This window comes from Lates calcarifer, linkage group LG3 (assembly GCF_001640805.2).
Source record: "Lates calcarifer isolate ASB-BC8 linkage group LG3, TLL_Latcal_v3, whole genome shotgun sequence".
In the NCBI taxonomy this organism is placed as follows: domain Eukaryota; kingdom Metazoa; phylum Chordata; class Actinopteri; family Centropomidae; genus Lates; species Lates calcarifer.
This window is the reverse complement of record NC_066835.1, coordinates 17,424,059-17,448,957: the sequence shown is the minus strand read 5'-3', so window position 1 is coordinate 17,448,957 and position 24,899 is coordinate 17,424,059. Positions and strand designations below refer to the sequence as shown.

The 24,899-nt window shown below is 40.5% G+C and overlaps 1 protein-coding gene across 11 annotated transcripts in view; it reads right to left on the bottom strand.

Annotated features, from left to right (window-relative positions):
* The window catches only part of LOC108884025 (MAP7 domain-containing protein 1), a 100,913-nt gene that overhangs the window by 21,356 nt on the left and 54,658 nt on the right, over positions 1-24,899 (bottom strand). For 6 of the 11 annotated variants that reach the window (XM_018677660.2, XM_051068126.1, XM_051068127.1 and 3 more), the window contains exons 1-2: positions 19,151-19,357; positions 1,896-2,111 (exon numbers count right to left, since the gene is read on the bottom strand). The exons of 3 other annotated variants lie outside the window; for them this stretch is intronic. In XM_018677660.2, the coding sequence (XP_018533176.1) occupies positions 1,896-2,111; positions 19,151-19,217 (283 nt within the window). In that variant the 5' untranslated portion in view covers positions 19,218-19,357. Of the gene's footprint in view, positions 1-1,895; positions 2,112-19,150; positions 19,358-24,899 lie in introns of those variants that run through there. 2 more of the 11 variants (XM_051068123.1, XM_051068118.1) reach the window with 1 other exon arrangement.

The window sequence follows — 24,899 nt, the reverse complement described above, 5'->3', positions numbered from 1 at the left end:
ATTTGTCTGAATTGAACCTCTGACATGTTACAGAGGTATAAAACAATCACTTCTTAACCAAGACATCAGAGTTAACATGAAAGGAAAAATGTCAGAGGAAGGATTCATTCATTGATTCAATTTCAAGGTCAGTGCAGCTCCATCTCTTCCCACACTACATGTGCAGCTTTAACTGTGAGGTACATCTGATTTTCAGCTGTCCTCATCTGCAGCGATAATCGCCATGAATCCTGACGCACTTTGAAAGACACTGCGATGTAACAGGAGGATTTGTGTTGCTCTTTTGGCCTATGAAAAGCCACGACTTTGGAGCACAGTCACACACACACACACTGTTGAAAACCAGGACCCCTGGGGTGCTCGCTGAGCCCGTCTCCTTTTGTGGTTCTCCTTCGTGCTATGTAATATGTATGCCGCGTATTCTCAGCCAATCGCAGAGGGCCCTGCAGCACTTCTGTCTCCATGGCAACCTGAATTTCCTCCCTCCCTTCCCCACCTTTCAGAGAGTTTTCCTACAGTCTGGCCGATACGCAGACGCGATGAAGTGCAGAGAAAAATACATCTCACCAGCCTGGAGGATCTGTGCTACTGAGACGTCACTTAATGCACCGGGTGCCTCCCCTTCACCCACCTGCACCTCCCCCCACATCCCCCACCCACCATCCATCTCCCTCCACACTATACAAATGACGATTTGGCTTTCGGCCACAACCATCTGTCTGATGGGAACGACTCATTGTATATCAAAACTTCTATTAGGGCAAAAAGAATGTGAAATTCATGCATGAATTTAATTAAATTTGCATGTGTGACGTGTAGATTTGTCTGCGAAGCAAGGTCAGATATGAAAATTGAAGGACAAAAATACCCTCCACCTTAATTAGCCGTGTCCTTTTACTTTTCCTTTCACACTCTTAACCTCTCTCAAAGTGTTTTTGTTTCCAGAGAATGTGGGAGGCACTGCAGTGGTTCGCTGGAGCAACTCAACGATTAATGGGGAGCAGGTTTTTGATCATAAAACAAACGAGCCCACAACCTGACACAGTCACAGAGTCTGCTGCAGCAGCGGCAGGAGAAACTGCTGACTGCACATCTTACAGTTTGTAGTTGTAATAATACTTTTATTTGCCATTATAACTCCATATTATGACCTTGTAATGTGATTGCTTGACAGGTATTATAATGAGCATCAACGTTACGCTGTTCTTAATTACCTTTTTATACCTGGAACCCAGCATTTGACTGTACTTGGTACATTTAGGAGTTTGTATGTGGTATATATTGATAAATAGCTGGCCCTATTTTGGGATGATCTGGAACAGACTAGTTTCACTGCTGCTTAGGCTGGGAACAAATCTCTGCAGCCAGGTTCCAAAGTCTTGTACAAAGTCTTCTTAGAACAGTCCAGGTTATTAGCGCCACATAAATGCCAGTGGTTTTGGACTGAGATGCTCAACAATTACACACAGTTGGCAATATATTCGGTACACAACAATTACAACAATAGTCCTGCAATAAACCCTCCCTCCAGTGTTGATTCAATTATATGATAATTTTGGAGGATGTTGATTGTGGTGCTGTATTGAATTATGTCCTACTCTCATTAATTTACAGTTCAGTAGAGTTCAAGAGCACCAAAAACATCTTCCTCCAAAATGACAAGAAAGATGAATCAACAGTTTCAACACAAACTGAACATTTTGACCCTGACAAAGAAAGATTTATTGCAGGACTGTTGCATTAGGCTGCATTAGTTCTAGCTAGGTGTACCTAATAAACTGCCAACTGAGTGTATGGGTGTGATGTTCAGGTGTACACATACTTTTGGTCTTGTGGTGTATGTAACAGTAATATTGACTTAAAATCAGTCAAAATCAAAACATCCGTAACTCTACCTTTCTTGGGCTGAGGGCTGCTGCTGGTGCCTGGGGTGGAGGGCCTGCCATCTGTCTTGGAGGAGGCATCTGTCTTGGTGGGGGTCTCGGTTTTGGAGCTGGAGTCTGTTTTAGGAGAGAGGTCTGTGATGGCTGAGTCGTCTGGAGTCAGAAGGTCTTTACCCAAAGACTTATCCCCATTCTGGATGGACTGAGAGTCTGTCTGCAGGGGCAGAGCTGCAGCACGGAAAGAGAGAGCGACAGTTTGATTAATGATTGATAACGAATTAAAGGAAAAACCTGGTTTGAGGATTACCAACACTTTATGCTTGGTTTTTACTGACATTCATCTCAGTACATCATTTAGATGATCTTAAGAAGGTTCTAGGGTTCTTCATGAGCTTCTAGTGATTACTGAGGAGGTTCTAAAGATCAAGATTTTAGCAGTCATTAAGAAAGTTCTAGTTGTCCTTTAGTTCTTTTTGGAGTCAATGAGGAGGTTCTAAGGTTCCTTTAGAAACTTCTATTGATTACTGATGGGGTTCACAGTTCTTCATGTGGTTCTAGTGATAACCGAAGAGGTTCTACAGATGGAGATTTTAGCAGTCATTAAGAAGGTTCTGGTGGTCCTTTGCTCTAAAGGTGGTAGTGGTCACAGAAGAGGTTCTATGGTTCTACATTCAGGCAGTCAAAGTTCAAGGGGTCGTTAGGTTAGGAGGTTTTAGGGTCAATGAGGAGGTTCGAGGGTTCCTTTGGAAAGTTCTGCTGGTTATTGACAGGGTTCAGAGGGTCCTTTAAGCAGTTCTAGTGGTCACTGAAGAGGTCCTATGGGTCTATGATCTAGGGATCACTATGAAGGTTCAAGTGGTCCTTCAGAGACTCTAGGGGTTTAAGTGGTCACTGAAGAGGTTCTACAGATGGTTTAGGAGGTTTTAGCATGAACTGAGGTTCTACAGGTCCTTTAGGTGGATTCAGGGATCACCAAGAAGGTTCCAGATGCCCTTTGGGAGGTTTTAACAGTCAAAGTTCTAGGGGTAGGGTTGTTAGGAGGTTTTAGGGATCAATGAGGAGGTTCTAAGCTTCTAGTGGTCACTGAAGAGGTTCTTCCCAGTTCCAGTGACTATTCAGGATGCTGTAGCTGTCTTTCTAGTGGATCTTTAGGGGTCCTCAAGGTGGATAAACACCTATGGGAGTTTTTATTATTAGACAGTGTCCCCCACCACTATCAGCAAAATGTTTTGCTGTTGTGTCATTCATTATCAGCATGTAGTTTCCAAACCTTCACTATAAACCTGTAAAACCAACAGTGTCTTCATTAACACTCTCACTTCATTATAAATCATTAACGTCTCCTTCACACTTTATTCACACACATCTGTGGATGTGTAGTAAGATGCTACACTCCCACCACCATCCCTGAAGGCTGCAGTCCTGCAGAGAAAAAGGCTCCTGTCAACAGTGTTTAACACACCAGCAGGAGGTGAGATGAACGGCGTGGGAACAGACCTAAGCTTTATTTTACACAGTGCAGGCGAACCAACAGATTAACAGTAAAATAAAAAAAAAACAGAGAGATGAAGATACACATGATTTTCCCTGTAGGGGAGGATGAAAACACTGGAGATTGTTGTGTAAAATTATTTTATAACTTGCTTCCTTAAAAAGAAGTGCTTACATAGCGATTATCAGGGGAACAATTAATGCTAGATTTGCTTAATTATCCCCATAGAACCACCTAAAAGGATTTCTAAATCCCTTGACTTCACCGAGGGGCACAGAATGCTCCAGATAATAATTTAGTGAGTGTGTCATTTTTTACAGCTGAAAATCCATTGACACAATGTTTCAAAATTGTGTAGTAAACAAAGTAAAAATGCCAGTTTCTGGTTTCTGCTCCTGCTCCAAATTTGATAATCTTCTGCTTTGTAAACTGAATATCTTTGGGGATTTGGGCCGTTGGTTGGACAGAACAGGCACCTTAGATTCTGGGGAGTTGTGACTTCACCAGTTACTGACGGTACTGCATTTCCATAAACTGCAAGCAACAGAGGAAGAAGATAAGAAGATATTAGGAGTTTTAATCCATTATATGGGTCAGGATCCAAAAACACTACAGTTCCCATAATGCATCTCAGTAGCATTGGATTATATGCATAGAGGAGGGCTGCTTGACAGTATTTACTGCGGCATAAATTTAGATTTTGCCATTGTGTTTACACTGAGGCAGCTTGTACGGTCCTCTAACACCTCTGGTTATTGTGGCAATGTCGTAATCAATAAACAGGACTTTTTACTGTCAGTGTTGCTTTTTCAGTCAATGTGTCAGGGATTTGGATCAGCCAAAAACAAAGATTCCTGTCTGTATTTTTAAGTCAGTAAACAGTTTGTTAATGGATTTAATATTTATGTACATGAAAATTACTTGATGATTTTATACACATTGTCCTCTCATAACGCCCGTACTTTTTAATGCAGACTGTTAAAAAGTGTAGTTTTAAATCAGAATAATTGAAAAAGAAAATATTCATTATCTGCAGCCCTGGATTTACTTGTGTAACATAAGCATCTTGAATTCTTTAAAAACTTCCTTATATAAGCTCCAGTCATATCTCCACACAGATCCAGTCATGAGGCCAAACTTACTGACCTCTGACCTTCATGAAATGTGACAAAGAGGTTGCAAAAGGCCGCAAAGCACATCCTGTTTTAATCCCTGGCCTGACTTTGTTTTCACACTCGGCCGCCCTGCTGATACCGTCAGAGTTCTTCTGCTCAGCTGCTGCTTGTCCGACTCCCTCCCCTCCCTCCAACTGTCACACTGGAGTCGGTGACAAACTGCTCAGAGCTGCAGTGACGCATGGAGGGAGTGAAGAAGGAGCAGGAAGGAAGACAAGGGACAATTTGTGAAGGACATGTCAGGAGCGAGAAGGGAGATTTATAGAGAAAGAGGACAATAAGAGAGCAGAAAGAAAATGGTGCAGCAGGCTTGTTTTTGTAATGAAAAAAGGGAGTGTAGGATTTAAAAAGACAAAAACGCAGAGAGATAAAGACAGGAACAGCGAGGCGCAGAGCTGGAGAAATAATGAGCCAGGAAGCTCAGAGATAGCGAGGTAAGGGAAGGTGAGAGGCTGGAGGCTGGAGGCCAGCTCACAGCTCGTCTCAGCCAACAATAGGCAGATGGAGCGTGACGCTCTCCTCGGGCCCGTCCAAACGCTCACCGAACCACATAAATCACAGATTAACACTGGGCTTCTCTCCAACTGCCCCCACTGTACTAGAGCGCAGGGGCTTAACGCACAGGCGGCACCAAAGAATACTAATGGAGGAATAATAGGATGTTAACTAGGGCCCCATGTGTGTTTGTGTGGATAAGAGGGAAACTTTAAGAAAAGAAGATGCAGGATCATGTTCAGACAGGACGCTACAACCACTACCTGATGTTGAAAAAAGGATTAGGATTTGGCAAAAAGAGGATTGCAAGTGCTCCTCCTTACGTGAGGAGATTACCTGCTCGTCGAGTGTGGCTGACTTTTGGAATTTGATTAGTTTACCAGCCTTATATGGCTGCAAGAGAGATGGAGGATCAGGAAGACTGAGACCACAAAAGACAAGTCAGTAACAAGTGGAGCTGATTATACTGCAGCAATGACACTGTCGTGTTTCTCTACTGAGGGTTGAATGTTTTGATTTTATTCTGTCATTGATTAAATTGGTTTTCTGTTGTCTTTATCTATGGTTTTATTTAATGGATATTTATTCCCTATGGTTTCATAATCATCAGTGGATGATTAGGACGGTAAAAATGTTTTAAAACTCACTGTCTTACTATAAATAGAAAGTGCCAAACACTTCTGTTGAGTCAATACTGGAGAAGATAATTTTCTTGGAGAGTCCTAATATCCAGATGTTCCACTTCTTGCTCTTGACTGCTTCTAAAAATCTAAGAAATTAAAGTTTATTTTAGAGTGTCTCGCACGCTGTAGATCATCACCAAATAAATAAAATGTCTAACGTGCATATAAACCAACTGCTGCAGAAAAAAAAAACTACACAAACAAAAGCAGACGACAAGATCCTTCTTATGACTGTGATTTATGCTGCAGACTTGACTCTAACCAGTTATTACTGTAAGTACAGCATGGGTGTGGCTGTTGTGTGCTTTAAGTGAAGAGTGAGAGATGACAGGAGTTTGGTTAAAGCGAGACTACAGTGTAAACATTGGAGAGAAGTTGTTGCATGAAGAGAATAAATGATAAATATCAATAAATGTCAATAAATCTGCTTTGAAGTCATCACATAAACATGCTCCTCAGGATCAGAGCTTGCTTGCAAATCCTCACGTTTTTAAGTTTTACACTGCAAAGATTAACTGCTAAAAGTGAATTTGGTGCATGTTTAATGGTGGTGATTTGCCAAGATGTAACCGAATACAGGCTAAAATAAATGGGGCTCGAGCTGTAACAACAGAGTTCATGGCATCATTAAACCCTCTGTTAATTACTGAGGCTCAGGATGTCCCACTGACAATAAACGCATCTTATAACAACTGTTGTGCTACATTCAAGGTGCAATTCAGAGGTAAAATTTCACAATTTCTTCCAACATACAACCAATGACTTATTATTACTTGTTAAAACTAAAATTATAATATCAAAATTATTGGTTGTAATATGCAGCCTTAATATTAATGGACCTGTTTCAAATCATTTTGCTGCTACAACAATAAAAATTCATTCAGCCTTGCAGAAACATTCGCTCTGCGTCACGTCAAAATATCGCATGTGATCAGCCATTCATGTGACAGGCTCCATTTAACACAGAGACACAGATTCAGCATGATGTTCGCCCGTCGCTTGCTCCCTCCCTCTCTCCCTGAGCTCCTCGACCCTCTGCAGCCATCTCAGGTTTCTGTGCCACTGTGACAGACTTTATAAATAGCGATAAGCACCATACTGAGAATGTCGGCCATAAAAGGGGCTGGCTTCTGTCGAGGCACCTTGGGATGGCACAGTGGCCACAAACTGCAGCATGTGGTGCACCAGATTGAAACTTTACTTTGTTTGTGTGTGGGCCACATTGGCTGGTAAGATCCAAACCCATCTGGTGTGAAGACTGTTTTAACCAATAAGCAAATAAAACGGGTTAGAAACGTCCAAATGAGAGCTGGTAACCTGCCAAACTGAAGCCACATTAAATTTAAACCACAGCTGAAATTTAAAAATTATGATCTGGTGGCATGATACACGAGAAACACAAGCTCTGTTTTCTTTAACAGCTGCGAAACTATGAAGGTTTGTGACTGGTGTTGTAGTTCAGTTTGAAATGCACTACATTTCCCAGAATTCCCCTTTAAAATGCCCTGAGAACAGGTGTAAACTTGTGCATTCAGCTGTGTTATTAGCTGTGCACAAGCAGACAAAACAAAGTCCCAGAAATGCTAAAAGATACATTCATTTTTAAGTTAAATAGGGATTTAGGTGTATTCTCCCTTTAATTAGCCACCATCCACACAGGTTAGAGACACACAGAAAGCTATACGCTAAGTGCTGCTGCCTCTCATTCATTTTCTATGAGGGGAATTCAGTCTAAAAGCTTGTAAAGTGAAACTGCTACAACCGTGATTAGAAGATAATAAACTGCACTAAACTGCAGAGACAATGGCTGCACCCATGGCTGTAGGAGGGGGTGGCAGCAGTTGTCCATCTCCCTGCGTTAGATTTAGTTAGACTGTTAGAGCACGGACAGATTTACAAAGAGACATAGTTAAGGTTTGGAGAACAAACAGTCAGGCATAGATGTGTTTTCATGCCTTCACCTGCAGTTCAAATTGATTAACATGATGACATACACTGTGATTTCAACCACCTCTGTTCTCTCCCTCCTCATTTCCTGTCACTGTCTGTCTCTATTGTTCACTTTAAACTCAACAAAATGCCCAAAAGAAACACAACTTTAAACTTCTCACAAGCAGCAGGATGACAGCTCTAATGTCGTGTTCATGTCATGACTGGGAAACAGTTTGGTGCTTTACACAAATACAGATGCCTCATATCAGCCAGGAGCTAGCTAAACTGTTATAAAGCACTATCATATGAATAACTCTTGAGTTGCCTGATGACATGAACGTGTGCAAGCTGCAAACATTGAATTTCTCCCATCTCTAACATTAATACTACATGACTTTAGTGTGGCACAGTGCAGCGTACAGCCTCTGAGATGCATATATTTACTCTAGAAAAAATAATTCCACTGTAATATTAAGAAAGTGAAATTAAAAATCAGTTTACGAGTTAAATAGGAAGAATATTAAAAGCAAACCATCTTTAATGAGTTGTTTTTGAAAGGTGGAGGGGTACGGAGCCCCATGTGAAGCAGGTCACACTCTATTGTTTGCACGAGAGTGTGTGAGTGCATATGTGTGTGTGTCTTTGTGATGAGTGGGACATGTTGGATCTGGGTCAGGCCAACCTCAGGAATCCCTGGCATCCACATTTCCCTCGCACATGTTTATACAGCAAATATGTGTCTTTTGTATGTGTCTGCATGTGATGGAGACTGAGGATCATCCAGAGAGGAGGAAGAGACTAAATCTCTCAGTTTTTTCTACCTTAAAATGCACACATAGACTAATTTTAGTGTCAAGGAGCACACGTGCACTTGATGGATGCTTCCACCGCCTCTTCCTCTGTGGATTTAAAAAAGAAAAGGAAACGCTCTAGGGCGACAAGCATCCACCACGCCCCAGGGAAAAGCAGAGGAAGAACATTCCTGCGACTTTTGGTGCTGAGAGCAACAAAAGCCAAAGAGCGCACGCCTCTAGTTTGGGGCGTCAAGAGAGCTGAGCGCATGTGAAATGTAAATATCAGTGTACAGGATCTGCTGTCTGTTGTACTGAGCTGAAAATCTACTTCCCCAGCTTCATCATGCAACAAACAACAATAGAACTAAATAAACCAAAAGGTCACTGAGTCCAAAACCAAGCATGCATGATCCAAAAAAAAGAAACAAATGAAATGTCAGAAACACAAACTGCCTTCGAGGGCACAGGAAAACTTCAGGTCTTGTGCACGAACCTTTGAACCCCCACCCACCCGTCCGAGTTTCTCCCATTACACCGTGAGAGGTCACCAGACCAACAGCTGTGTTTATCATGAGTTCCAGGACGCAGCAACAAGCAACAGCAACAACAAGCAGAGCTACTAATCACTGTCACAGAAAGAGAAACGCTGCTCGTCTGTAATGATGAAAGAAGAGAAACCTTTTATTTTAAAGCTAGGTCTCAATTACAGACCACTCGCTCTAAAACGAGCGTGTCAGCTGTTATATGGAGCTCGCCGAGTCTGGCTGGAAGTGAAGTGAACTTTTCCATTCTGACACGGCACATTTAAAATGATAAATGCGGCAGATTTACCACTGAAATTCTCAGGTTTGAAACAACTTGCCTCTGATTTCACACAGAAGAACTGTGACGCTAAAACACAGAAGCTAAAGCTACCTGTCCCTGATCCATATACATCTGAAAATAAAGCAGCAGAATTGCTCATGTTTTGCACGGTGGAGCTAGTTAGCTCCTAGCTAGCTTCAAACACAACCCTTGGTTGGATGCTCACTACAGAAAGACATACTTGGACATGCAACACTGTAGTTGCAGTAGATTAATGCATTGGAGTTAATGATAAGGACATGGAAGTAATGCTACTGACAGTTACTCAGCATTATCTATGTAAAGTTTGCCAACATTAGCCACTGGTCAAAACCAGCTAACCAGTATGACTGTAGCAGAAAACCCTGAGTGCACTGATTTTGTTAGGATGTGTCTTATTGCTTATGAACTGAACGTGTAAGTTGTAGGAGGAAAAGTATGTTACTACATCTTTCAAAAGCTTCACTTTGAAGGGTCTTCAGGGACTATTTGTTTACTAGAAGGTATTTCCAAAGAAAACAGTTTATAATGAGGTCTGAAGATTATTCAGAGAGACCAAGATGATAGGGTTTTTTTTTTTTTTAGTTAGTTTGTTTTTGGAAAGATGCATCGCTGATAAATTTCCCAAATGTAATTTTTCAATGCAGTCAGACCATAAAAATGAACTCCCTAATATCGTATAATCATTTTAAAACCTTGATCTCAAACTTTCCCGCCTCGACTTGTAGCTGTTTTAACAAAATGACTGTTTAACTGATCTTATTTTAGCCTTATCCGTACTTTATTGTCCGTTATTCTTACTTACTTATATGGGTTTTATTTGCTGTTTTTTTTATGTAGTCTCAGCATCATTGAAAATGAGGGCTACCCTCAATGTATCTCAGAGAATTAAAAACAGACACAGTATGGGTTTTAACATAAGAGCTAAAATAGATTCAGTCAGAACAGCGAGGGAGGAGGCGACAGGATGTTACTCCTCTGTAAACCAGAGTGATCTCCAGATGCTTTTAACCACAGAGAAGTGGGTTACCCAGTCACAAAGACATAAAACAGAGCCAAGCATGAATCATATATAGACTATCTATTATTCACTTTTTCCTTCTTCTCTACTCAGCAGCTCAAGGTTGGTAGCTACTAAAAATAAAGTCAAAGGTTACGCAGCGAGAAACGAAGGAGAGAGGATTTTTAAAACGCTGAGAAAAGCTACTCTGCGAGGGAAAATAGCTGAGGTGTGGTTTTGTTGTGACTGAGGCTGTGGTCAGGGAGTTTTACTTCCTCAGCCGTGACTTCATCCTTAGGTCTCCTCGACATAGCAACGGCAAGCGAGGCGCATGATGTAAACAAGCACAAGTTAAACACAAGATACGTTTGTGTTTAGGCTGAAGGCGACAGAGAGGAGAGAATGAGCTGAGCATTTACCACACACTCTGTAAGGTTGTAGGCCTGAACTGTTAGTCTGGCATTTTCATCTGTTGACTTAGAAACACTAGACGTGAAAGGCCAAACAGATGTTTTATGACAAAGAAGAAAGAGAGTAACTAATCCTGACTCTAACGCATGTCCGAATCACCATGGATCAAGAACTGTAAAGGATGGAAAACTGGAAAAGCAAATTTACCGCAAACTTTAACCGAATTTGGAGAAAATTAGCAAAAGAAAACACAAATTAATGTTCATTTCTTTCAACTACTGTTATACAAATACCAGGAGTTTGTTTTATTAAGATAAGATAGATAGATTAGTGACTAGCTGGTGATCACAGTGGAGCATTTAGCAGCTACAGAGCCAGAGACTTCCCTCTGGAGGTGGTGGAGACCAAAACAGAGCAAAAAGAAGGGCAGACAAGCAACAACAGACACATAACAATGTTCATCATAAAAAGTGACAGTATGCTAATATGGTGAAGGTTTATAATTCTTAAGATACTGAATATGGGGGGTTGCTGATACAAAAGTAGAGATAATTTGACAGAAAAAGTTACAAAAAGTGAAACAAAGACAGACACAGAAAGTAAACAGGGATCTGCAGTAACAGTGAGCTGCACTGCAGCTGATCTACGTCCTGTTTATTTCTCTCAGAACCACAGACCACCAGCCTCCTCCAGACCCTGACCCTGAGTACCGCATCAGAGTGTCTAATCTTCTTTGATTTTCTTCTGATATTCACATCTATTTTTCAGGAGTGTACTCCTACTCCTGATTCATGGCTCTATTTTTTTTTTTTTTACTGAAAACAAATGGAAACACCGGAATCAAGTCAACACACTTGTATATAGACCACAGCTGCCCCTCTGTGCCCTTGTTTTGGACTCATAAAGTAGGGCATAACTGTCTCTGGCTGACTAATGTTGACCTGGCAGCGTCGTGAGGTGTGATGAAGGACTAAGTTTAATCTCAGCTGAGGTCTGGTTTCAGAGCTGTGAGGGGTCGTCTGTGTGTTCGGTGTGATCGCAGCAGGTCAACAAATGACACAGGGAAAGCTGGATAAAGCAGTTAATATATTTCTTTGTCTACATGAGATGGACTGTGATCAGATAAATATTTGGTTAAAATAAAGGTGATATGATCGGTTGATTGACACGAATTGGCAACAATTCTGAGTTTTTGAGGCAAAAATGCAAATAAATAAATAAATTGATTCCAGCCTCTAAAATAAGAATATTTGTTGGTTTTCTTTGACTTATAATAATGACTTATATAATGCATGACTTATATAATAAACTGAATATCATTGGGTTTTGAATTGTTGGTCAGACAAAACAGTTAATTTAAATATATCAGCTCAGGTTCTGACAAACTGTGACGAGCATTTCTCCTGGTTTTCTGACATAATATAGACCAAACACTTCTTTAATTAATCAAAAATAAGAACAATTGTTAGTTGCAATCCTGTAGTTATAATAACAACTACTAACAGAAAGTTAAAAAAATATTATGAGGGACCAGGGACCCCTGAGATGAGATGAATTATAATTATTATTTTAACTGAATCTGGTTATTATGAGGTTATTATTTTCAGGCAAACAGGAACAGATGTGCCACTGTTTTATCTTTTTGGAGTCATCCCTACGCTTTAAAAGATTTTTTTTAAATGATCTTTTTGGCTATAACACCATGGATCTGCAGATGCAAAAAGTTGCAGCTGGAGAAGAAACTGACATTCAGACTCAAAATGGAGAAACTGAAAATGGAAGTAGAGCTGAACTCTCAAAAATACTGATGTAGATACAGTATATTTCCCAACTATTTTGAATGTGTGATAAACATTATTAGTTACTAATCTTGATGTTTGCCATTTTTTCTGTCCTTTTTGTTCCTGTATCAGCAGCTTGACCCTTCTGATACATGAACCCAGCAGAAAACATCAAACATCTGTGGACTAAAAAAAAAAACATAAGATATTATATCACTTTGGAGAGAAACAACATACCGGAGGACACCGATGAAGCCTCACAGAGGTGAAACAGCCTCTACATGATTTACTGCAGACACATCAAATCTGGCAACCAGGAGCTGTGTAAACCAACTGAAAGCCTTCAAGCAGAAAGCCTGAGGAAAAGCTGACTGGCATTTTGCAGCAGCCTGGTCTTCATCTTCCATCCCAGAGCAGAGCCTTTCAAGGATCATTTCGGGGAATTGAAGGGCACAATGAGCTGCTGGCTGGGTCACCACAGCTCGGCATGGGTAAAGTGAGAAATGGTGTGGTGTGGCGTCACCGTGGAGGAGACTGCAGTGGTCATCAATCCACTGGTGCAGCAAGAGACGCTGCATTTTAACTGCTTTAATGCAGCTCATCTGCTGCTCAGAAATCTCCGTCTGGAGAGCAGGAGAACACTTGGAGAGGTTTGAAAAGAAAGAAAACATCTGACACACACCACATGACGACAGATCCTCACACCACCAGAACTCAAAGATGTTTGTTTTAATTCAAGATGGCTGATCATACGCACTGTTGTCCTGTCTCCCAGATGAAATCAGGATGCAGTCGTACAGTCCGTTGGCAGCGAGCATCTGCCATCATCTCTGCTCTAATATTAGAGCCTGTGAGTCCTGTGACTGAGATGTTGTGTGGTGGGTGACACGTGTATATGTGTGTGTGATTGTGAGTTTAAGTGGGCATGAACAGCGAATGCAGCTACATCAGGGCTGTTATCTCCACACACACACACGCAGAAGCATACATGCACTTCAAAACAGGAGAGGGGGGTCGCATCTGTTAGAGATTCCCGAGGTTGGAGGAACACATCAACAGAAACCAGTTTGCGAGGCTGCGTGGGTAAGGAGGGATGAGTGCAGGACGGGAACCAAATACCGAATTCAGTGAAGGAAAGACTTGCTATTATGGGGAATTTTTCATGTGTGCATCTTGTTTGCATGAGGTCTTGTTTACAGCTGATATTTTACACTAAATATGAGTTCAGCTACATTAATATTAATCAATTAAACTTTAATAGATAGTCCAGCGCCCCAAGAAGTAAAAACTGGAGGAGAGAGGATTTAGAAAGCAGTTGGGGAGAGCCTCTAGGTTTGTTATTAAGGCCCTGAGGACACAATCAATACTGTAGGCTCACTCTCATACATCAAAGTGAATTTTCAGCTTGAATATTTAAGATACGTTCAAGTGCAGAAAAACACTGGACTGAAAGGCCAAATTCATGTGACTGTTTGGAGCAACTAAGGCAGGATTTTAGACTGATGGTACTTTTTTTTAAATACCAACATTAATGTCTTTGTTTCATTAAAGCCATATTGTGTAACTGTTTTACCTTAAAGTAACAGTTTCAGGGAGAATGGAGCCTCTGTCATTCCCACTCTGCTTCCCGAACACTTGTTCTTCCTCTGTGTAACTTTGGTTTTTCAGGTACAATCTCCCTCTAATTGAGTGATAGTCAGCGTCTTAAACTGCTGGAATCAGGCCCAGAAAGTTCAAGAGTAAAGCTGAACTAAAGATCAGCGAGTGGGACTACAAGCCCACATGTGATTGATAAACTTTGTTTTCTGTACATGAAAACCAGCTAACCACTCAGACTCAGAGATTAATTATCAGTCGTGGCTGCAGAGGGCGCTGCTGCTCAGCACAAATTACATTTTGTTGCTTTAAAGCAACAGAAAGATTCTCCTTGTTTCTCCTCAGTTTTCTGACACTTAATAAGCTAAATGGTTAATGAGTTAATCATGAAAATAATCAGCAGATTTTTCTTATGACTCCTTCCATATTAGCTCTAAAATAGTCCCAGATGGGTAAAGAAGTGTAGGTGTTGCTACAATGACTCTAATCTACAACATGTGATGTGACACTTCCCTTTATGACAAAACTCTGCCTCACACCGTTCCCTAACAAGATTATGCTGTGAACAGGATTATCATTATCAATGACTTCTTCTTTTATGAATGCCGGATACGAAGGGAAACATGACTAATCTGTGCATAAGCTCTCAGGAAGCTACATCCTTCTCCTCCTTCTTCATACTAAGCAGCAGAGAGAAGCGTTTCCTCTCCTTTCCTGTGTGAGCGGGTGGTGTCACGGCTGTGATTTATGGCAACTGGTCACAGGGATCGCTGACGTGGAGCTCTGGTCTGCTCCATCCCCTCCTCCTTTCTCCCTCTTCTTCTCCTTCTATGTTTTAGGGATCCACTCAAACCACAACAACACACCTAAAACCTAGACTCCCCGTCCAGTTTCTCAGAGTCATTCTAGCCGACCCCATCCCCACCCGTCCCTCCCACCAGCATGTACAAGTATTCGAGCCCCCGGGCCGCAAATGAGACACAGTTGGCAGAGCTGTGTGAACTTGAGCCCTGTCCGACTGCAGGAGATCAGAGGAGCTTTGTCTTCTGGGTTTTCTGAGGCTCTCCTCATGATTCTAATAAAAAAAACTGTCTTAAAAACTCTGCAGTAAATCAGAGGTTAGGATTAAACAATTTAAGATGGAACATTAAAGTCGATTTAATCATTGATAAGGAGAAAATTCAATGTCAGCTATTCAGATAAGTGATTAATCGTTCGCTGTGAGCCCATCAGTGGTAGAAAGTACATTCACTTTACAAATTTAAGGTACTTGTACTTTACTTGAGTATATCTCATGCCACTTTACACTTATACTCCACTACATTTCAGAGGGAAATATTGTACTTTTTACTGTCAAACTGCACCTTATACTGCATTTCTGCTGCTTGCACCCTTGTACGTTTTATTCTATTTTCATTGTTAATTATTCTGCACAATGACAATGAAGTTCTTTAATCGTGAACTAGTTACAGCAGGACACTTTGTTATAGATTAAACTGCTCAACACTGTATACAAGTACAGCTTTTACAGCAACAATTAGTTAATTAGTTGACTGGTCGATTGGCAGGAAACAAATAGGCTAACAACGATGCAAACGACTGCTAGCATTAGCCTTAGCTATAGCTATGACACAGAAACATCCAGCTTCCACATTGAAATGTAATTTTCCTTAGAGGATGTTCTAGTTGTGAATGAGTATTTTTCTTCCTTTACATAACCTGTAACCCCCTAAAATAATGTAGTATGAAATGCTCCTTCGCATCGGAAGTAACGCTGGATTAGGTGCTACTCTAGGCCATAAGCAGTAAGCTAGGTAGCGGAACATGCTAACCTTTGTAGCTCACAGTAGAGCAGACTGTTTTATCCACTCATTACATTTTCATTTCTTGTATTTTTGAATTTGAGAAAAAAAAAAGTTTTTATTTACTAAGTCTTAGTTTTGCTGAGTATTTGCTTTTCGCAGGAAAGGTCAATTGTTCTACAATCATTTAAAAAGGGAAAAAGCCACAAATTCTCTGGTTCTAGTTTCAAAACTGCAAGAATACGCATTTATATCATTGTAAACTGAATATCATTAGGTTACAAGCAATTAGAAGACAGTATTTTGGACTGAATAATCAGGAAAATACTCAGTAATGAAAATAATAATTATTTACAATCCTACATGTAAGCATTTCAACTCTGTTTACAGGCTGGAAACCCCAAACCGAGGTTACTTCTTTTTCTGAGTTTAATAGCAGAGGATGACTAATGATAGGGGCAAATCAAAAGCCAGTGGAGGAAGGTTTCTAGGCCAAAATCTACATTTCCAGGCTGGCTGCGATGTTGAAGCTGTGCCAAGAACATAACGTCAGCATGACTGGGGGAAGTTCGCAGGGCCAAAGGGAGTCCACGTCTCATGATTACTTCCACAGAGGAGCAACTCAAAACCCTGACTGCCAGGCAACAAGAAGCCTGGAAAAAGTTAGTATGGTGGCACAGCAGGGAAAAAAAGGAGTTATAATGTACACAATCGTTTAGAGAGAAGTGCAGAGGTTTTCTTGCCTGCAACACACAAAAAGTGAATTGTTTCAGCGAAGGAAGCCAGTGCCACTCCTATTGTGAGCCACAAACAGAGAGTCTTTGAACATGTCATGTCTTGGAGAGGCTTGGTTTGACTCCAGCACTCACCAAGTAAGTAAGAAAGGAAGCCGCTAGCTGTGTTTCCACAAAAAAACTCCAGCTTTGGTCTTTTCTGCTTTGACTGTAGCATTGAGTTGAGAAACACCAGTGGGCATGAAAACAGAGTCTGATTAAGTGGCGTAATGTTGCTGGCTGACTGGTTTCAGGGGGTATGAGGGATGACAGGGAGGATGAGGTCAGGAGGGATAAGTGTGTGTGTTAAGGGGGGGCTGGTGTTGAGGATTTGGTCGGCCTAAATGCATTAGAGGCAAAACCTGCTCTTCTCCTCTTCTTTTTTGACAGGAATGAGACTCGGAGCTCTCAGAAAGGAGTCAGAGAGAAAGAATGTGTCTGTTTATCTAACGCCCCTGCCTTTTTCGGCGTCGAGCATTCCTGATAACGTCACATGTTGATCAACCCTGCTGCGTGCTGGAGCTCTCCGAAGAAGGCCTGCGACCAAAACATTGCTTTGTTTTTCATCTTAGATCTCTTTTAGGTGGGTGGATTTTTGCTCCAGGACAATATAAGCTTGTTGAGCATTTCAATAAACACTATAAAGAAGAATTAAGCTGCGTTTCTATAGTACCAAAATACAGCTTCAAAGTTGACAACCATGACTAAGAAACATGGACAGGATGGTTCCTCCCTCCTGAGCAAGCAGCATTAAGCAAACTACTATGTATTTAAAGAAAAAAGCCTCATGATTTTACCACTGTAAAGCATTTTAAGATCCCAATATCACTGCCACAGTGGTTGTTTTGTGAGATAAATGATGTTTTCTCGTCTTAACTTGATAACAAACTGAATATCTTTGGGTTTCGGAGTGTTCGTCAGGTAAAACAAGCCTTGTTGTGTTCTAGTGAATTGTGAAGGACATTTTTCACTGTTTTCTTATGATTTATAGACTAAATGATTAGAGCTTTCAGAATTGATTAATCTGCAATCGAGTTCTCCTTCAAGAGAGACCAGGATCATGACTGTAACCAAACGCAGCTATTTTATTACCTCTGCCAAGAAGGTCATGTTTTCCCCTGTATCTGTCTGTTTGTTTGTTTATTTGTCTGAGCCAATTTGCATCAAACTTGGTGGAGGGTTAACGTGTGGACCAGGGCCGAACCCATTAAATTTTCGTGCGGATACAGGTTTGTTTTATCCTCTTCCTCAACGCTACAAGACAGGGCTTTTTTCTAGATTTTCGCCAGTTTCTCAGGAAATAACATTTTAGATCTTGATGTAAAAAATCAGATGTTTGGCCTTGACATTATTGGGTTTGTGCTTCTTATTGGATTGCTATTAAAGCTACAATGATAAATCCACAAAACCAAAACATCAGCAAATACCAGATTACTGCAGCTCAATTTATGTGTCGACTGAAAAGTATCAAGAAAATGACAAGGACAAGTTGTCAAGAGGAAATAAAGCTAAAGAATCCATACCAAGATTGTCGATTGTCTGAAAATGGCAGTATCCATTGGTCTATACTGTAGTTACATACAGTACAGTACAGACACCCACACATGCAGAGAGCGAGCACCATGACAGCATGGAGCTTCGCAGTGATAAAAAGCTGCTGCAGACGTTCCTCCCTCCATCCAACGCTCTTCACATGAAGTAGAAATGAGGGGGGGAGGGCTGCCAATGAGCAGAAAGTCACCTTCTACCAGTAACACACAGGTCAAGGGGAGGTGTGATGGAGGTGCACTTTGTTGTTGGGATGTGTCACTGGAAATGGTCTGTCCAGTACAAGAGGAGGTTGATTTCCTAATATCAGGTGCACAATTGTACCAATTAAATGTTCTCTGAGCCAAAGGTTCACCTACAAAACAGCAGGGATGTGTGAGAAACCATCAGCTGGAGAAGCAGAGTTACAGCTCTGCAGCAGCCTGTATCTGCGTTGCTGAAGTGCTCTTTAGCAACAAACCGAACCCCTACACCAGAAGGAGATAAATCCTGCAGGTATCGGTTTGGTAATAATGCGGTTGGAGCTGCACCAGCTTTCCAGTCAGGTCTGCCTTTAGTTGTCGTACAGCATATGGGCCATTTTTCACCCTGCGCACCACCACTGGCTGGTGTCTGGTAATGGAGACCACAGCTCCAGTGCAGCATTTCCAGGGATCTCAGCTGGTCTGGACCCGCCTGTTAGAGATGCAGACAACCCTGCTTTTTTTTTTTTTTTTTTTGTGGAGGAATTAGTACAGTGGGTTGCCAGGGGTGACAAACATCCTGTTTTCTCAGATTTTGGTGGGAGGAATCTGACACGATGCGTTACAGCAGCTGTTGAATCTAATTTTTTCACTGTCCAGACACAGAATCATTATAATTGAAGACAACATAATAAATATTCACCTTAATTCTACTCACTCATGACCCATTTTATTTATTTCTATCGCCCAGGATACTCACATTTCTCTGTTAGTGTCAGCTTCTCCTCGAAATTATTTCCCAGCTCCTTATAATCCATTGTCTCCATTCAGGCGGATCGCAGTCCCTTTCCAGTTGCTGTCATTCCTCAGAGTCGCTCAGAGCACAGGAGATGAAACTCCCGGTACAGATCGCCCAAACACGCCCTTTGTAAATCCAACCGGAATAGAAGAGGAGAGGAAAAAAAAAATAAAACAGGATCCGACTGAAAAACAGAGAGGAATGTTTGAAATGTTGAAATAAAAGTCAACTGGTGTCAACGTCTTGTTAAAATTAGAGACTCGGTTCAGTCCAGTGGGTCTATAGGTCTTTACTGGAAAATGTACAGTGTGAGAATAAAAAGGCTCAGTGAGTCCTGTCACATAAGTGGAATTAGAAAGAATGGGGACGCACACTTCCGGTCAGAGCTTTCAAAAATAAAATAAAAGCGTACCCATCTTACCTGCAGCAAAAGATATCAGCTTTGGTAGATCACAATCTCAACACACTACACAAAATTATTATTACAGTCATTTATTATATTATTCAAGATTTTGCCCCAGATTTTCTTTATGACATAGTGGAAGAGCCACAGTGTCATTTAATTGAAACTCATACTGACATTTGTTTATGGCTTGATGTTCTCTGTCTTTAGGTTGAACATTAGAGAGAGCATAGGAATAGATATTTTATATTTTTACCCCATTTGCTAAATGTAATTTACTTCATTTTCTATTCATCTCTATTGCCATATTTAACTGTTATTTATGTTGTTTATTTTGTATTTATACTGCATACACTGGTATAGCATATTACCCCACCTTTTTTCCCCACAATTTTTGAATTGCAAAAAAAAAAAAAAAACAAACAAACAAACAAAAAAAAACCCAATAACAATTAGGTATTATTTCCCTTACAAACAATTCATATCAAGAGTATTTCCTAATGTATCTAATAAAAATGGCAATATTAACACCACCCAAAACACAGGAATTAAAAGCAAACAAACAAGGGAATAAATACCATCTTTTCCACAAACCATCTTAGTAACTGGATTAATGATTTTCATAAATATTTTGTTGAAATTATGAATCTTTTATTTCACTTTATGTCCCTCCACTATGTACTCTTTATTGAATTAAGTAACTAAGTAACTGGTAATCTTTTTAATCATAATCATTAGTAATCACTTTGGACTTTGTTTAGATCAAAATAGTTTTTAAAAACAGTATAAAAAACGTTTAATTTTAAACATTACGGTTTTTTTAAAGTATTTTATTCTGAAGGCACACCTGCTTGATTTCCGGTTGTAGTCTCTATAACTTGACTCCGCCGATCGCAGCAAAAAACCGCATGCCGGACAACCGGACTGTACCAACTGTTTCACAAGGGAAGAAACTCTTTCACCCAGCGAACACCAGGCTAAATAATCGATTGAAGACATATTCAAAACGTGAAACAATACATTTATTTGCGGTGAAACCTCTGTCATCGCTTTTAGCTGCAATAACAGGACAGAGATGCCCCCTTTAACTCTTAAACCCCGTGAATGGTTTGATCCATCAGATGATTTCCAGCAGCTGAAAACGGCCTGGAGTGAGGTGAGCGGTCTTAACGGCGAATTAAACCGGCTGTCTGAGTAATTACAGCAGTTAGGAACTTGTTAATTAACTGTACAAGGTATTGTTTTTACCTCAAGAATAAGATATCCAACAGTGGTTTAAAGTAACTAAGTACATTCACTCAAGTACCGTACCTAACTACAGCTGAGGTAGTTGAATATTCCATTACATATCACTTTGTAGTGTAACTCTACATTTCAGGGGAAATATTGTACTTTTTACTCCACTATGAGTATTTGACAACTTCAGTTACTTGTTACTTTACAATTTAACATTTTTGAATACAAAACATATAAAGATTTTATAAAATATGAGGCTTAATACAGATTTTAAATTTTTAAAAATAATGAGCTCGTAATTTTTAATGCAAAGATATCAAACACATTGCTTCTGTTCCTTTTAATTATTTTGGTATCAAATATTATTTTTACATCATTTTTAGGCCTGGACTTCTGGTTGGATCAAACAAGCACTGTGAAGGTGTCACTGGGTAAATGCAATGAAAATATTAATTTCATAAAGATGCAATGGGCATTGCAGAAATCTCACTGAAATCTCACTGGAATATTACTGAAATACTAATAACACACCTAGGTTCCTACAAACCTATCAATGAATAAGCAAATGAGCCTAGAAAATGTTGCACACTAGCTGCCTTAAACCACATTTCTCCTGTATAAAAACCGACAGTGTATTATCTGCCTGTGTGCTCGTCAGAGTATTGGTGATGACAAGCTGATTAAGAATTGATACGACCTTCCTGCCACTGCCGGAGACAGAGGAGGTCCAGGGGGAAATCTACCACCTGGGCTTGTGTATGTGATGGAACGAGAAGCAGCAGGAGGAAGACGGAGGAAACAAGCTCTAACTATTATGAAACGCATATCACAACATGGTAGCTTTAAGCACTGTTTTATTGATCAAAAATACAGTTTGTCATTCTGGGAACACTTGCAGTAAATATGACAGTTAATGGATAATTTGGATATTGCCAAGACACGTTTACGTCAGTGATTATAGCGTGTCTACTGCAGGGCTGAGGAGGAGTGTCATTCATTTTTAAATAGAGGCCATTTTATAAATAGTCTGACCAGAAGCACACCCTCATGCTTTTTTTTTTTTTTGGTCATTTACATTAAAAATTCTGATTAATTATAGATGATCATTTTTTTCTTGAATGTGCAGGATTTAAAAGGAGGTGCTGAGTACAAAAATGTGTTAAAAACTGCCCTTTTTAAAGCTCTTTTTTTTAGATCAGGATAGAAAACATACAATGATGCTAAAGGGCCAAATGTATGTGAGTGTTACCAGAGAGATAAAATATGCATGACCCACTTAGCTTGGTGAAGACACTAAGGACTTCATAGACTTCAGGACTCCAAACACTAGGGTTGCGGCTGATACTAGAGACTTCGATCATTCGCTGTGGTTAACCCAACTTTTTTTTCTCTCTTATTCAGCCTCAAAATTGAACTTTATAACTTCAGTGTCAGGACAAGCAAAGTTACAGCTCAGTTACCCTTCAAAAGAAAACATCAGCAGACTTCTGACTGAGCAGATAATGGCTGATGTGTTCCTCTAAACATGCTCCACGGAGGCTAAAGATAGAATCGCTGCCGATCAATCCTCTGGCCGCAGCTGCAAAACACCAAAGGAAAGAGAAGCGGCTCCATCGGGGACTAATGGATGGATGGATCTGAGCTGCTGGTGCCTGTGAACCAGCGAACAGCTCTGTTGTTGAGTCTGGAGTCTCTTGTTAGAAATGATTTGTTGATGCAAGTTAATGGGATTTGGAAATGCAATGCAGCGATAGGTCGTGGGGGAAAGAGCAGGCGTTCAATAAATCCTGCATATCGTGTTCATCTGCATCGCAACCTTTTACAACACACACCAGACCAATAGACTACCATTCCATATTACAGTAATCCATGTCTACCACTGCATATCTTGATTTTCCATCTATTTCTCCTGAAAAGAATCAGACATCAGACAGGTTGAGACGCCCTTAAGACACCAAACACTCTGTAAACCCGTGTTTTTCCTAGAAAATATGGCTGCTGAAATCATGAGTTAAAGAACAGAGAGGGCATGGGGTGTATTTTCAAGGTTATAACCTCATAAATAAATAAATGAACTAATTTATCGGAGCGGATCTTGATCAGTGAAGGGACTCTTTGTTGCACTGGTGAGACACAGATGCCAGTGAAGCGATAAACAGACTCCAGAGTTCCCTCCAGGTTCCCTGAAGCTGCACCGCTAGCATGGCTACAAATGAAAATATGATGGACAAACGTGTCTTTCTACGGTTATTCTATTACACCCTCATGTTCTGACTCTCAGGGATTCTATAAATGCACCATGTGTCTTTAAACATTTTGCACAAGGCTCTTGAAATTGCAGCAGAACCAATTCTGCCTGCAATCTACTGATGTATTGCCAAGCAACAGGCGTAAGCTCACATTGACATGTAGGCAGCATCACTCACAGACTGTTATTAATGTAATTTAGAGACAAATCTAACTAGTATACCTGTTGAGAGCACCTAGATGCACGATTAAGGATTTTTAATAAGCGAAGATTGAGCGACTGGTTCAATCTGTGAACAAAGGGCTTTCTCAATGGGACTTCCTTTGAGGTGTGCGTGCCCATACTCGCCTGCACCTCTCAGACATGTGGCGGTGCAGCAGAGAGCCTCCCATAAACCCACAGAGGCATGTAGTTAATTTCCCCCTCCTACACAGTACCACAAAAGCACTACAAAAAAAAACTAACTCTTAACACAAAAACCCTGCAGTTACACTTAAAACATTTGTCTGGATCCTCCCTGTGCGTTTGACCGGGCAGGGGAGTTATAAAACGCTCTTCTCATTGTAAAAACCCCGGAGTACACAATGCTTTGGTTTTACAGGCGAGTACACATATTTGGAGAGCACACTGCTGAAGTCAGAGTCTGAATATAACTACAGCTGCTACAGTGTGGGAGTCAGGCATGTCTGCAGTTGTTCTTATTGAAAGCAGAGCAGAGAAGAAAAAAAAACATCTCCAACTGATTTTTGTTATGAACAGATGACCCTGTTGACATCCCTCTCTTTGCAGATGGAAATTAAGCAAAGGGTGTAAATATCAACTCGTTGGCACCATGTTGTTCTGTTCAGTTATTTCCAGGGAGCAGATTCGTCTCCCTGAAATTAATTTCCATGTTAGCAGCTGCAAAAGTCACGTCAGTGTTTGTATCAGCTTTCCAGAGCGAAATTTTTTCTTGAAGCACAAGTTCAACATGTTGGGAGATTTGTTTATTCAAGAAAAGAAGACTCACAAAACTCTCATATCTGTGTGGTAAATACGAAGCTAAAGCTAGCACGATGTTAGCATAGCCTAGCATATAGAACTGAAACAGCTAGCCTGGGTGTTATCAGCAACTCCAATCAACAGGTTATATCTTTTAAGGCAATGAGAATGTCAGTGAGATAAAATGACATGCATCATTGTTTCTTGTATATGAAGGCATTTTAAACTCCACTTAGGAGCAGGACAGTATGCTACCAACAGTGAAAACTGCTATATAGAGAACTAATTAGAACGTATACATATACATTGAATTGAAACCTTTGAATAAATGCTGGCTATAAAAAGTATCTAAAATAGCTTTGATTTCAAGAAAACCTAAAGGATTGCACTTTTTTTGTCTAACCTGGGGGCAGTAGAAACAAGTCATGAATACATTTACATATCATAATCTTTAAGTTGATATGAATTTGTTAGCAAATAGTTAAATTATTTAAACATCCAGCAGTTATTGATTGACATAATCATTCATTTAGAGTCGAGTTTCTGGCCTCCTGGTGAATGTTAGTCCAATACTTCTCAGTTTTAGCTCTACCAATGCCCGAGGGAAATATCTGTCTTTTTAGCTGCTCCATTATGCTCACCAGCTAGTCTCTAACTGTGTGTGTGTCAGCTGTTTGGTGTTGGGCAGGTAGTGTACAGTGGGTGTTTAGAGCCCTTTTTTCTGAAAACGATGCTGTGAGAGCAGCGAGGGTGAACCATAAGAACAGATTTGCGAGCTGGGTAACGAGCTCAATGCTAAAAATCGTAGTGCTGAGCGTAGCTGCAGATTTAGTGATCATCCT